Source organism: Pelodiscus sinensis, chromosome 30 (genome assembly GCF_049634645.1).
Source record: "Pelodiscus sinensis isolate JC-2024 chromosome 30, ASM4963464v1, whole genome shotgun sequence".
In the NCBI taxonomy this organism is placed as follows: Eukaryota; Metazoa; Chordata; order Testudines; family Trionychidae; genus Pelodiscus; species Pelodiscus sinensis.
This window is the reverse complement of record NC_134740.1, coordinates 2,048,988-2,064,272: the sequence shown is the minus strand read 5'-3', so window position 1 is coordinate 2,064,272 and position 15,285 is coordinate 2,048,988. Positions and strand designations below refer to the sequence as shown.

The following is a 15,285-nucleotide window of genomic DNA, read 5'->3' as shown; positions in this document are numbered from 1 at the left end:
CCTTCCCTTCACACGTGCTATGCAGGACAGGGCACGTAGCCATCACACACGGGATGTTGTGCTCCCTGAGGTCCAGTGAGATGAGGAGGCATCTGAACTGCCCCTTCAAACAGCCAAAGGGGCCCTCAACAACTATGTGGGCCTTGCTCAGCCTGGCATTGAACACCACTCAAGAGGGGTTGAGGTGGCCAGTGTAGGACTTCATGAGCCACAGCTGTAAGGGATGGGCCACTTCTTCCACCAGGCAGATGGGTATGTCTACATCCCTCACCCTGCTGGTGCCGTCAGGGAAGAAAGTCCCCAGCATGAAGCATTTGGAGCACGTTTGAGTTACAGAAAACACAGTGTCGCACGCCTTTCCCGGCTACCCAACATAGATGTCCATGAACTAGCCCCGGTGGTCAGTCATGGCTGGCAAGTCCACTGAGAAGTACCCCTTATGAGACAGGGTAGAGAGATGTACGGGGATGGATGGATGCATGGATGGATGGGTGGATGGGAATTGGAAGATTAGATCTGGTTGCAGCTAGAACTGCTTCAAACCTGTCCCAAATTTTCCAACTGTGGTGACTTCAGGAGTAAGGACAAGTAACGGTAGAAGTAACGGCACAAGTTATTTTTCTCCTCGCTGTAAACATTGTGCCCATCCCAGCACACGGGTAAACCTACCGCATCGAGGGGTTCAGCTCCCACCCACACCCCCAGATCCTCACTGAACCCGGATGTGTTGGAACACTGAGGAATTCTGAGGCAGGGGGATGGTTTTCACAAATCTATTCAGCTTTGCAGGCTTCTCCAGCTGTCGCATAGGAAGGGTGAATATAAATATCAGGGTTGCACTAAAGGGAAAAGGGATGAACACCCAAGAGCATTAATGAGCATCCCGGCCTCCCCGTAAGATCCATCCTGTCCTGGCCTGGGCAGGTCCAGCGGCTGCTCTATATGGCAAAGCTCTGGGCCGATGAGTCAGGACCCGTATCTTTTGTAACTTGACTTTATTACTGTCTGGCTGTGGAGCAGGTTGCAGGGCAGGGGAGCTGAGCGAAATACAGCAGGTCAGGGGAGATGGGCAGCAGAGGATCAGGGCTGATTTTTGATCTGCAGCAGATCAGGGCATCCATCTCAGACTTCCCGTACTGCTGGCCTGGCTGCCTCCACAACCGGGTGTGTTTGGAAGGGGCGGTGGATGCTCCAGGGGACCAGCACATGAGGAAGATCCAGAGAGAACAGAGTTGGGGGCGGTTCCAGCAGGTACGCACAGGTGGATGTTATGGGAAGGAGCTGCCACAAGCCTGCCCTCAGCTGGCTCACACCAGGGAGAGCATCAATCTGCTGGGTCTGCCCCAGGGTTTGGCTCCTCTCTGATGTGACCCAGCCGCTCCCTAGCCCAGGGGCAGAACCCAGCCCTGAACCTGGACCTTAAGTCTCCTGATGGGTTGGGCGTGACCAGAGCAGAAGAGTGGCTGGGAGAGGGGACTGCAGCTTGCAAGAGGGAGGAAACTCAGGCTGGGATGTGGGGCATTCAGCGAAGCAGGCCTGACATTTGGGCCTCTCCAAGGCACAGGAGCAAGGCAGAGCAGGCCTGTGCAGTGACCCCTGGTGGGGCTCAGGGCTGCGGCCGACCCATTTCCTTCTGGATCCAATTGATGAAAGTGGAGACTCTCATGTACGCACCAGGGGTGATCCCATCCATTGATACCCAGGAGACGATGCCCTGGGCTTTTCCATCGCACACCAGGGGGCTTCCGGAGTCGCCCTGCAGAGCAAACCAGATTACAGAGGAAGAACTGCTCAGGGAGTCGTTTCCCCGCTGCTGACCGGCTCAGTGACACCCCGATTCCCCCCAGCCCCTCCTTGGCCCCTCAGTAGACCAGCCTCCTTGTCTCACACACTCCCTCAAAGCAGCGATGCACTAAGAGCTTCAGGCCAGGGGCAGATTTACCTTTGCGGTGTCTCCACACTTCTGTGGGTGCTCCGCACATACCATGGTCACTGGGTCATAGTTGTGATACGTGCAATTCTTATCCTCCAGCACCTTCACGTCCACCTCCCGCAGCACTTGGGAACCAGATGAACCATCTTCAGCAATAGTGCGGCCCCAGCCGGCCACACTGCAAACTGTTCTGGGCTCCAGCCATTCACTATTCTGAGGCAGGGGGATGGTTTTCACAAATCCATTCAGCTTCGCAGGCTTCTCCAGCTGTCACACACGAAGGATGAATATAAATATCAGAGTCGCACCAAAGGGAAAAGAGATGAACATCTTGACCAGAAACACCTTCCAAAGATTTCCAGAGCATGCTGAAGGGCTAAAGATCACACTGGGGGTGGGGGATGGGATGGGGGTGGTACCTGCAGCAGTGTGAGGTCACTGGGGGCGGGGGATGGGATGGGGTGGTACCTGCAGCAGTGTGAGGTCACTGGGGTGGGGGATGGGATGGGGTGGTACCTGCAGCAGTGTGAGGTCACTGGGGGTGGGGGATAGGATGGGGCGGTACCTGCAGCAGGGTGAGGTCACTGGGGGTGGGGGATGGGATGGGGTGGTACCTGCAGCAGTGTGAGGTCACGGGGGGCGGGGGATGGGATGGGGGTGGTACCTGCAGCAGTGTGAGGTCACTGGGGGTGGGGGATGGGATGGGGCGGTACCTGCAGCAGTGTGAGGTCACTGGGGTGGGGGATGGGATGGGGCGGTACCTGCAGCAGTGTGAGGTCACTGGGGGTGGGGGATGGGATGGGGGCGGTACCTGCAGCAGTGTGAGGTCACTGAGGGTAGGGGATGGGATGGGGGTGGTACCTGCAGCAGTGTGAGGTCACTGGGGGTGGGGGATGGGATGGGGGTGGTACCTGCAGCAGTGTGAGGTCACTGAGGGTAGGGGATGGGATGGGGGTGGTACCTGCAGCAGTGTGAGGTCACTGGGGGTGGGGGATGGGATGGGGCGGTACCTGCAGCAGTGTGAGGTCAGTGGGAGTGGGGGATGGGATGGGGGTGGTACCTGCAGCAGTGTGAGGTCACTGGGGGTGGGGGATGGGATGGGGTGGTACCTGCAGCAGTGTGAGGTCTCTGGGGATGGGGGATGGGATGGGGCGGTACCTGCAGCAGTGTGAGGTCAGTGGGAGTGGGGGATGGGATGGGGTGGTACCTGCAGCAGTGTGAGGTCACTGGGGATGGGGGATGGGATGGGGCGGTACCTGCAGCAGTGTGAGGTCACTGGGGGTGGGGGATGGGATGGTACCTGCAGCAGTGTGAGGTCACTGGGGGTGGGGGATGGGATGGGGCGGTACCTGCAGCAGTGTGAGGTCACTGGGGGCGGGGGATGGGATGGGGTGGTACCTGCAGCAGTGTGAGGTCACTGGGGGTGGGGGATGGGATGGGGTGGTACCTGCAGCAGTGTGAGGTCACTGGGGGTGGGGGATGGGATGGGGGCGGTACCTGCAGCAGTGTGAGGTCACGGGGGTGGGGGATGGGATGGGGCGGTACCTGCAGCAGTGTGAGGTCACTGGGGGTGGGGGATGGGATGGGGGCGGTACCTGCAGCAGTGTGAGGTCACTGGGGATGGGGGATGGGATGGGGCGGTACCTGCAGCAGTGTGAGGTCACTGGGGGTGGGGGATGGGATGGGGGTGGTACCTGCAGCAGTGTGAGGTCACTGGGGGTGGGGGATGGGATGGGGGCGGTACCTGCAGCAGTGTGAGGTCACTGGGGGTGGGGGATGGGATGGGGGCGGTACCTGCAGCAGTGTGAGGTCACTGGGGATGGGGGATGGGATGGGGCGGTACCTGCAGCAGTGTGAGGTCACTGGGGGTGGGGGATGGGATGGGGTTGTACCTGCAGCAGTGTGAGGTCACTGGGGGTGGGGGATGGGATGGGGCGGTACGTGCAGCAGTGTGAGGTCACTGGGGGTGGGGGATGGGATGGGGTGGTACCTGCAGCAGTGTGAGGTTACTGGGGGCGGGGGATGGGATGGGGTGGTACCTGCAGCAGTGTGAGGTCACTGGGGGTGGGGGATGGGATGGGGTGGTACGTGCAGCAGTGTGAGGTCACTGGGGGTGGGGGATGGGATGGGGCGGTACGTGCAGCAGTGTGAGGTCACTGGGGGTGGGGGATGGGATGGGGCGGTACGTGCAGCAGTGTGAGGTCACTGGGGGTGGGGGATGGGATGGGGTGGTACGTGCAGCAGTGTGAGGTCACTGGGGGTGGGGGATGGGATGGGGTGGTACCTGCAGCAGTGTGAGGTCACTGGGGGTGGGGGATGGGATGGGGCGGTACCTGCAGCAGTGTGAGGTCACTGGGGGTGGGGGATGGGATGGGGCGTTACCTGCAGCAGTGTGAGGTCACTGGGGGTGGGGGATGGGATGGGGCGGTACGTGCAGCAGTGTGAGGTCACTGGGGGTGGGGGATGGGATGGGGGCGGTACCTGCAGCAGTGTGAGGTCACTGGGGGTGGGGGATGGGATGGGGCGGTACCTGTACCAGTGTGAGGTCACTGGGGGTGGACGATGGGATGGGGTGGTACCTGCAGCAGTGTGAGGTCACTGGGGGTGGGGGATGAGGGTGATACCAGCAGCAGTGTGAGGTCACTGCAGTGGGGGATGGGTTGGGGATGGTACCTGCAGCAGCATGATGTCATTGTTTAAGGTCTTCATGTCATACTCTGGATGGGGGATCTGCCGGCGCACGCGGATGCGTTGTTGGCTCGATTCTTTTCTTCTGACGTTGTGGGCTCCGAGAATGACGGTGATCTCACTGCGAAAGCCAAGAGCTATGCATGGGCCATTGGGGGCAGGATAGGACATTCAGTGGGGGATGAGCTCGTGAGGTTCCCACTCTTGGACAGAATGTGAGGGGCAGAGGGAAACCTGAGGTTCTCAGGCTGAGTTCTCAAACTCAGCCTCTTTCAAGGAGAAAGATCTGTGCATCTTGGGGGCTTTGTGAGCTTCAGTCTGGGCAGGGCCTGGGTCTGGCTGGCTCGGGGGGGGGGGGCACCAGGAGTGTTTCTCTTCAGGGGGCAGCAGAAGCACAAAGCCCCTGCCCAGTGGGGTTGGGATCCCAACTTCTCTCAGCACCAGCCCCTTGTGCTGCTGCCCTGAGCTTCCCTCCCCGCTGCCCCATGGCCCCTGGGTCTCAGTCCTCCTGCGTCTCTGTGTCTCTCCTTGCTAGATCCACACAGGAGTCCCAGTCCAGTGCCCAGCAGAGGTGCCCTAGGGCTGTGACCCCTCCCTGACCCACACTGGACAGGGGGTCAGACTCCAGCTGGGCTCCCTGGGGACAGCCCCATTGATTTACCAAGTGCTGGGACTGGTCCTTGCATTGCAGAGGCTCCTGGAGACTCGCCTACACCCCCTGAGCAAATCAGACTCCTGGGCTCTGCTCCCCGTGCCTGGCCACCCCTTGGCCCTTCCCTGCCCCCCATGCCAGCACCAGTGTCCTGGCTCCACCTACCCCGCTGACCCCACCCACCCTCACGTCCCAGCCCAGAGGCACTTACTCTCCCTGGCAGTGAGCGGCCGTCAGCACAAAGTTCTCCGCCACCAGGAACCCGCCAGAGTAAAAATACTTCTCTCCACGCTGTATGTCCAGATAGGCCATGTGGGGTCGGGAGTGGGGCCGGGATTCACACCTCCTAGTGATCCCATATTAGGGGAGAACAGGTTCATACACATGGTTCCATCTCTATGGGAGCTCTGCCGTGTCATCTCATCCCCCCCGCCCGCGGCATGGTGCTCTCTGTGGGGATCCCTGGGCCTGGATCCCTAGCCTCTGCTCCTCTCTGCACCACACCAGGCCCCCCACGGGGCTGTGGATTGAATCTCCAGCTGTGATCTTGCAGGGGAGAAAAGTGATGTTGTGACAGGGCAGAGCCACCCCACATTGAAGGACCGCCGAGCGCAGTCTGTCTCGTGGCCAGGCGGGCGTGGTACAGGCGAGTTGCGGCAGAAAGCACCGCCAGTCGGACCGGACGACGAGACTTCTCTGCGTCCTTGGGGACCTGGGCTGGGGCCCATGAAAGGAGGCAAGCCCACCCCCCTTTCTCCTGCAATTCCTGCTGAGGGTTGCCGAAAGACTGAGCAACTGGGAGATATGCCAACTGCAGTACCAAAACGGGCTGCACCAGCCACAGATTGGACTTGACCTAATGGCCGACTTGTGGGCACCGGGGCCGAGAGTGGGGTGGAGAGGCGCACTGAAAAGTGGGGGTGGAGGAACAGAAAGGCGGACGCCCCATCACAGAGGTCAAAAGTTCCTGGTGTGAGCTAAACATTGTCCTGAATTCGTGGCCCTGGGTGTCCATCTCATGCTATATTGCACCAGGAGGACTTGATCTCCAGATCAGCAAGGATTTCTGTGCCTCTCGTGCGACTCATGAAATCTGCTGCTTTCCCCTTTCTCCCTGTTAGTCATGGGAACCGGAAAAGCAAGATGTGTCCCCATACGCCCGGCGGCTGCCCACCCCCATTTTCCCGAAATGGGGCCCATGCATAACAGGTTCCCTCACCCCCACCTCCACACCATCCCCTAGCTGGTTCCCAGGAACCATCCATCGCCCTGGCAGAAGCCTCTGACTCTGGGGAGGAGCGGGGACGTGCAGGCAGCCCAGAGAGCTCCCAGCTCTTTTCCCCATGGGACCCCGTGCCTGTGTACTCACCGGCCCCAGCACCTGCAATTCTCAGCATCAGGATGTGGATCAGCATCAGCATTAGAATCAGAATCTAGGGAAATCAGCAGGCCTTGTGTCTGAGCCTTGGGGAATTTATAGAGCTAGTACCAAGCTCTCCAGCTGTGGGCCAATCGGACCTTGCAGAGACCCTCAGAAACCTCAGCATCAGGCTCCTGACAGGTGTGGGGCAGGGTTTAGACACAGGAGAACATGGGTGGGCAAAGGCCCTCCCCTTAGTATCCAGCCCCACCCAAACAGGAGCAGAGGTAGCTTTTCTGAAGATCTCTGGTGCCTCTGGTTCCTTCTCTGCTGAGCACTGCTGTCCCTCCTCTCTGGCTCTCCTCCGGACAGGGGTGTGTGTATCAATTAAGACACTGCCTCCTCGCTGGGCGTGTCTGGAGAATCAGGAGAACTGATCAGCAGCACAGCCGGAAAATCTTTAAAAAGGGTGTAGCCGAATCTCCCTCCAAAACGCCCCTAAAACCATAACCCACCGAGGTGCCAGCAGGGCAGACAGGTGTGGTTGGCTGGGTGGTGGGGTCACTAACAGTCCATTGAGCCAGACCTGCCCAGCGCCCGGGCAGGAGATGAGGGCTCTTGCTGGGGATGCAAAGTGGGAAGGAGGAATTTGGTGTGTGGCAAGGTGCTCTGGGCTGGGATTGAGAGGTTCAGAGAGTAGGAAGATATCTGGGGGTGAAGAGCCTGGTGTTTCTGGGAGAGAAGGCTCTGCTAGGATGAGGCTGGGGATTAGGAGTTTGAGGTGTAGGACAGGAATCAGGAGGCAGGAGGGGAATTGGGGCTGGGGCACAAAGTTAGGGCCGAGGATGGGATCTGGGTGTGGGCGCCCAGCAGAATGTACCTCATTCCCCCACTAGCTCCACCCCTGCAGCTCCCATTGGCCGTGGTTCCCAGCCAACAGGAGCAGCTCCCCCAGCTGCTCTAATATATACGATCAAAGTGTTTTGGTTGAAACTAGAGACCTGGTCACTCCGGAGGGGTGAGTGGAGATCAAGCCCCCATAGTGCTCCTCCCAGCCCATGGGTGCTCCCCTCAGCCTGCGTGGCTTCATCTTCTGGGGTCTGCTGAGCAATAAGGATGGGCTAGAGGTGTCCAGGTAGGGGGATCCTGTCTGCCCCCTCCCCTCTGACACCTCATCATTAACCACCCACCCAAATTTCTACCCCTAGCTCTGCCGCTGCATGGCTGGCTACTTCCTGGCTGGAGGGAGCGGGGGGCTGGGAGACAATATCTCCTTGAAGGAAAGAGCCCTATGGGCAAGTCTCTCTGGGATGGGGCAGCCTCACCTGAGCATGTGGGCCTTCCTGGAGCCAGCACACCTGGCACCAGGAGCATCTTCAGCGCCAGCATCCTATTGGTGGAGAACGCGGGCGCTGGCTTGGCTCGGCTCAGTTCCCCCTTCCTAACCAGGTGGTGTCTTAAAGCAGTGAGCAGGGGATGGGGAACAGACTGCAGGTTCCTGGTGCCCAGCCACAAAGCTCAGGACAGATACTCCTCCAGAGGCTGCAGAACAGGAGCTGCCCAGCTGGTGGAGTTGTAGGCGGTGCAGATACCAGACATCAGAAGGGGGCATCACTCACCTGACTTCCTCATCAGGTACCAGGCCAAGTTCCCAACTCCCAGGGCAGCGAGGAGGCAGCCAACTACGATCACCCTGTGGGCTGAGAATCTGTAAATGCCCGGACACAGACTGAGCTATGGACATCCGCCCCCCCAGGCTTTGTGTCCTTTCCTGCCCAAGAGACGACCTCCCCTCAGGCTTCTGCCTGCTCGCTGAGCTAGCATTGCCCTCCCCCACCTGTCTACTCCATCCAGTAACCCATGTGGCTGCCCCACAATTCTACCTCCTCCTCTTTGCCGCCCCCCAACTTCTCTCTGCTTCCTCCCCCTCTGAGCCAAGCAAACCCCCTCACCACCTCCCCGTCCCCCAGTGGTAGATGGTCCACTGGGCCAGCGGCACCTATCCCCAGCATCACCTGGAAATTGGGGCTCCCTTGTTCCTGAACCCACTCCAGGAACCGAGGTTCCTTCTTTGGAGCAGGGTGGGGAGGTGTGGGGCTCACCAAGAGCCCCTTCTGAGGACCAGAGGCACCTAGTAGAGAGGGGCCAGCCCTTGCGCCTTGACCCCATGCCCTGGTAGGATTTCTGGGGACTCCAGGCAGAAGGGAAGGGGAGGGGACCCCACTTTCTCTGGCCACGGTCCTCACCACACTGCAATCCTCCTCGGCCTCCCCCTAGTGCCACTCTCTGTCCTCCCATCCTGGTGCCCCCCAAAACTCCCTCCCTGCATTTCCAGCCTCTTATCCCCACACCCTTTGTGTCCATGCTCTTCCCATGAGTAGGAGCCCCATTCCCGGCCTCACCTCACTGCTCCCCGTGCCCCCCAGTACTCACCCCAGGTCACCCTCGGGGGGTGTTCCCCAGGCTCCTGTGTCTCACCACACACACGTGCTCTGGGGGGCCGGCCCCTCCTGCCTCAGCTCGATGGACACCTGGATCTGTAAAGTGGGGTTCGTGCTAGGCAGGATCCTGCTGCTCAGCCGCTCTCCCAGGTCACCTCAATGTGGCGGGTGTAGAATCCGACACCTGGCTGCTGAGGTGGCACAGCTGGATCTGTGTCCCTGGCTGCACTGAGCTCTCCAGGGCTCTGACAGGTACCAAATTGGGAGTTAGTCACAAGCTGAGCAAAGTTCAGTGCAGGAAAATCCCTGCGTTGGCAGGGCAGGATCAGCCCAATAAAGACTCAATAAACTCCTGCTCCTTGTTCCCAGCTGTCTCTGCTATAACATGAGTTCCCTTTAGGGGAGGGTTTTGGCAAGCCCCACAGAACAACCCCAGTTGCCCGTTCCACAGCTGTGACCTTTGGCGGGGACTAGCCAGAGACACGGGACTTCGTACCGGGTGGGAGCAGGTGACTCAGTGACCGTCTGTCTAAACGGCACCCCTTTTCCGAGAAAGGGATGGAGACTAGGTCTGTCGATATCACAAATGAACCGGTAGTTGATATACCCTATGCTTCATTTGCATAATGGCTGCGGCTGCTCTTTTCCGAAATGGGGCTTTTTCAAGAAGAAACGGCAGTTTAGATGGGATCTTTCGAACAGCAAGCCCTTTTTCGCAAGATCCTGGAAACCTCATTTTGTGAGGCAAAAGGGATCTTGCAAAAAAGGGCGAAATGTTGAAAAGATCCCCTCTAAATTGCTGTTTTTTCCCAAAAAAATCCTGCTTCAGAAAAAAATGGCAGCCGCCATTATACACATGAAGCACGGGATATGTAAATCTCGGTTTCATTTGTAATATCCATGCTCCTAATCTACATCCCTTTCTCAGAAAATGGGTGTCGTTTAGATGGACCGTCCCTGTGTCTCCTGTTCCCAATTGGTACAAAGTCCTGTGTCTCTGGCTTGTCCCTCCCAAAGGTCACAGCTGTGGAATGAGCAACTGGGGCTGTTCTGCTGGGCTCCCAGAAACCCTCCTCTGAAGGGAACTCACGTCCTGGAAAAAGGGGTGTAGTTTCGACACATGACGATACGGGCACAGGGCTCAGTCCGGGGGAGAAGGGTGCCCCGGGAGCTGGTGCTGGCTCTTTCTGAAAAATGGGGTTTACTAGCCGGCAGTAGGAATTTCTGTCCTGATGTCGAGGCCTAGGGAAGTGCTACCTAGGGACATGCTGGGTGGAGATTGATCAATGGGAGCCCAGGAACCCTGCGACTTGAAGGAAACAACCCTGTGAATTGCATGTCAATTGCAGAGAGCCCAGGCCTATTGCAACACCGACTTTTACTGGCAGTTTTCAATCAGTTACATCGCTCTCTGCATCCAGGACACCAGGGTGCCAGACACACGGGTCACATCCCACGATTAGCCAAGGTGGCCCTGTGTCTATTTTGTCTTCATGACTGTGGGTGGTAACACACATGGGCCGGCTCCGTCACAGAGTAAAAATGTCTCTGGTTTTGTATCATATTTAGATGTTGCAAGAGCCCTGAGGATTGTTTTTGGGGCTGGTTTTGTTCAACATCTTCCTGAATGGCCCAGATGAGGGGAGGGGCTGCACCTTCAGCAAGTTGGTGGATGACACTAGAGAGAGAGGTTGATACGCTGGGGGCAGGGATCGGGTCCAGAGTGGCCTGGACAAATTGAGGGTTTGGGCCAAATGAAATCGGAGGAGGTTCAGCAAGAAGTGCAGAGTCCTGCCCTTGGGACGGAAGAATCCCCAACATTGGTACAGGCTGGGGATCGTCTGAGAAAGCAACCAAAATGATTCGGGGGCTGGAGCACATGACCTAGAAGGAGACGCTGAGGGATTTGGGTTTGTTTAATCTGCAGAAGCGAAGAGTGAGGGGGGATTTGAGAGCAGCCTGCAACTCCCTGCAGGGGGTTCCCAAGAGGCTGGAGAGAGGCTGTTGTCAGTGGGGGCAGGTGGCAGAACAAGGAGCAATGGGCTCAAATTGCAGTGGGAGAGGTCCAGGTTGGATATTAGGAAAACTGATTTCCTTAGGCAGGTGGGGAAGCGCTGGGCTGGGTTCCCTAGGGAGGGGGTGGAATCTCCATCCCTAGAGGTGTTTATGTCCCAGCTTGACCAAGCCCCGTCTGGGATGATTGAGTTGGGGTTGGTCCTGCCTTGGGCAGGGGGCTGGACTCGATGACTCCTGAGGTCTCTTCCAGCCTGGGGATTCAAGGATTCTATGATTCTATGTGGCTTGTGAAAGTAAAACTGATTTGAAAGGAACCAGGGTTTTTTTTCTGTCTTTTTATGAATGGCCAGTCACGTAAGTAAGCATGCCCTCAGGTTTAATGATTTTCTCCACGTAAGCAAGCTCGTCTATTAGTGCCGACAAAGTTACTATTTGTGGAACTATTTAAGTTCAACTGTATGAACAATAAAAGAGCAGAGAGGGAGTTTTTGCCTCTTTCCCCATGCTGGGCACACAGCCAATGCCATGAAAAAATCTGGTTTTTCTAAGTATCTGACAGCCACTTAACAGCAGTGAGTTTCAGTTTTAGTTTAGTATAAAGAGAGTTAGTTGTAAGCTCCTCGGCTTTCTTATCATATGAAAGGTGCAAGGAACCCGACACAGACATTAGATTAGTCTAATCTAAAAAAAGACTTTGATATAACCTAAGGACCCAGCTGAAATCACACTTGTTAAAACCAGGTGACACGGAGCTGGGAGTTAGTGAACGAAACCTGGTGTGCTGGACTTTCAACCTAATTTGTGGACAAAATTTTAAGTTTTGCTAGACATAAAAGTTGGCTTCTTCTACCCAGTGTTGCGGGCCAAGAAAAGGATTTTGTGAGAACACGCTAAAGAAGAAATCCAGGGGGGGTGTTCAAACAGCTGCTGTCAATTTCACTGTCCAATACCGGAATTGACCGAGTTGTTACCAGCATGTTAGGCGTTAGGTACGTTGGAGAAGGTCAACTCCCGAGATGACTGTAGGTAAAACCGGACTCAGCACCGGCCAGTAGGGACCTCCAGGGGGAGGGAGTTTCTGAGGGCAGGTGGCTCTTCACCCTCATGGGCTAAGGCAGGACGAGACCCAAGAGCCAGAGGTTAAAATCAGCAATAGCCCATCTGGGACTAAGTTGAAGAGATTGAACATGGAGCCAGGGGACCAGGTGACCGGGGGCCGTGGTGGAGGCAGGAGTCACTGGGGGGTTGTGACTTTGGGGTGTCCAGGGAGACAGGCTGGAAGGTCAGACGGGTCCCTCTCAGGGAGCTTCTGACATAAGAACATCAGACTGGCCACTCTGGGTCTGGTCAAAGGTCCATCTAGCCTAGTGTCGTTTCTGTCGACATTGGCCAAGGCCAGATGCCCCAGAGGGAGTGAACAGAACAGGGAATGATCAGGTGATCTCCCTCCTGCCATCCATCTCCACCCTCTGACAAACAGAGGCCGGGGACCCCATTCCTTACCCAGCCTGCCCCCCACACCAGCTCCCCGTACCCCACTGACCCAACCCATCCCCACGCTCCAGCCCAGGGGCACTTACTCTCCTTTGCAGTGAGCGGCCATCAGCACAAAGTTCTCCACCACCAGGAACCCGCCACAGCGAATAGTCTTGTCCCCTCGATGTACTTGCAGAAAGGCCATGTAGGGCCTTGACTGGGGCCAGTCTTCATGCCCCCCGATGATGTCCCCTGGAGGGAGACTCGGTCGATGCAAAGAGCCTCCTCACCTCCCTTGGGCTGGGCTAGCTCTGACTGCCTCGTTGCAAAGTGGAGCCTTCGCAGCCTGCAATGCTCTCCCTGGGGGATCCCTGTGCCTGTATCCCGGCACCCTGCTCAGCTCTGTCCCACACTATCCACCCCCATGGGGCTGGAGGGGAAACCAAAAGATCTGATCTCTTTGTGGCAGGAAGTGGTGCCAGATGCACCAGCAATGGGTGAGTCACCGCACGGACTTGCCACAATGACGTTGGTGGCCAAGGTCGAACTGGAGCAGGCCCGGCAACCCCCACACAGGGACGGGCTGGTTCCGGGCTGGGGAATGGGACCCGGGGCTCAGAGCGTCTGTCACTGATCCAGGGATCATTTTCTTCAGCTCTTCCTTCCTGCTGCAGTGGGTGACACTGAGGTTATCGGCGCTTAGTGAAACAAATCCCCCCCATCCTCTGTGACAGACATCACCGCAGAACAGGACAGCGATACGTTTTCATCTCTGCTGGGGAGATCTTTCCCACCACCTTCCTGCAAACTTTCTGGCTCAATTTGCCTTTTCTGAGGATCCCTCCCTCAATCCACTGTGGCTGCCTTTGTGTATCAGGTGTTGGGAATGCTGAGGGTAGAGAGAGGGGGAGATCATTTGCGGTCCCTGCTCCCTGCCTTGTGTAGCTGTTTCTCTTCTTTGAGAGTCATCTTCCACTGGGGCTTAGGAGACAAAAGGCAGGTGGGAACCCCAGCTCTTCATTCATCATGATGGACATTTTTCATCCAAGTCCGACTTCCTGCCCCAGAATGACCAGGTGAAGGGCCATTTCATTTAATCGACAGCTGGCTGAGGCATCGGCTAGTCTTTTGCCTCTGGGGAACCGGTTTGTGGTGGCTCCACACAATTGAAACTTGTCTGATAAACACCCGGCAGTATAATCTTATCACTTTATCTGCCACAGCTATTTTATCAGGTCAATAATGGTCAGCACATTATGAGTTTTTAGGTGATACTTCACAAGGCACACTATATATTATAAAATATATAAGAAGTGATGAACAAAGGAGATCAACTTGTCACAAGCCCTGAGGTAGCACCCACAGAACCCAATCCCCGAGAACCTCATACTTCCCAAAGTCCCAGGTCCCCCAAACCCAGTGGAACTCACCGGTTCAAGTCCCAGGGGGCAGGAGAAAGGCCAGGGGGAGCAGAAACAAGATGTGGACCTGCATGTTTGCAATCAGTGTAGGGGCGGTGTCTCTGCCACAGACCTGCAGGGTTTATAGACTCAGCTGGTCTGGGGAGGGATTCAAGGGGGCAGGAAACCTCAAGGTCATGTGAACACTCATCAAAATGTATTTTACAACCACAGCTGACCACACAGGCTGGGGGAACAACAGGCCGCACATCAGCCCAGTAGCTGGGTCTGTGTACAGCCAGCTGAATGATGCACCATGGGATGGAGAAGACCCCAGTGGGGACATGTCCAGCAGGCTCCAGGGCTGCTCCAGGTGCCGACTCACAGCTGGGCACATCTGGGGCTCATACTCAACTGTCCCAATTGCTGCTCAGCTCCCTGCCAGTTCCACGAGGAGTAACGGTAATTCGGATTAGAGAGCCTAATCCGAACTACCTACTCCGTGCCGCGTGTAGCCGCCGGCACGGAGTCCGTACTACCGGGGCTTTAAAAATGGCGTTGCTCGGCAAGATGCAAATGAAGCCCGGGATATTTAAATCCCGGGCTTTATTTGCAACTTCGGTTGCCTACATTAACCACCCTAGTTCGAACTAGGGTGGTAGTGTAGACATACCCTTAGATAGATAGATAGATAGATAGATAGATAGATAGATAGATAGATAGATAGATAGATAGATACCACTACCCTTCCCCTCTTGCCAGGGCGCTGATGTACACAGCCAGGGGGCGTGGCCATATACGTCAGCGTTACAGACTCACATGATTTGCCCCCAGGACAGAGGGGGTTAATGGTCGGGGCACTGTAGGGGGCAGGGATTCTTTGCACCCACATCTCCTCTTTGTGCTAGGAACCCCGGAGCCCAGCTAGGTCCAGCCATGACCCACCAGCCCAGCCTGATCCCGTCCGAGCGGAGCCCATCCAGCCCTGGCGGGTACCGATACTGCTCTGGGTTTTGCCACTCGGGTTTCTCACTCAGGACCCCAAACACATTTTTGGTACCATTTTTATTCAGTGCTGGGGATGGGCCCTGCGGCAGGGCAGGGGAGGAGGGAAGCAGGGGATCGGTGCTGGGGACTGACTGGCAAGGAGCTGAATGCCGATTTCCCAGAGTTCCCTTCCCGGAGCTGGGCTCCCTGCCTGGATGCCATGGCTGGGGGAGGGGACTCAGCCCCCCCTTGCAAAGCAGGCCCTACATCTGGGCCAAGCCAAGACACAGAAGTAATGCAATTCCAGACTTTTGGGGTCTCTCTGGCAGAGC

General features: G+C 57.0%; 1 protein-coding gene across 1 annotated transcript; it reads right to left on the bottom strand.

Annotated features, from left to right (window-relative positions):
• Positions 1-1,606: 1,606 nt before the first annotated feature.
• Positions 1,607-14,374, bottom strand: LOC142821095 (mast cell protease 1A-like). The gene is made up of 5 exons (XM_075911886.1): positions 14,352-14,374; positions 12,671-12,829; positions 4,607-4,742; positions 1,985-2,200; positions 1,607-1,756 (listed from the first exon to the last, which is right to left on the bottom strand). Exons 1-5 carry the CDS (start codon positions 14,372-14,374, stop codon positions 1,607-1,609), a joined length of 684 nt encoding a protein of 227 aa, XP_075768001.1.
• Positions 14,375-15,285: the final 911 nt, after the last annotated feature.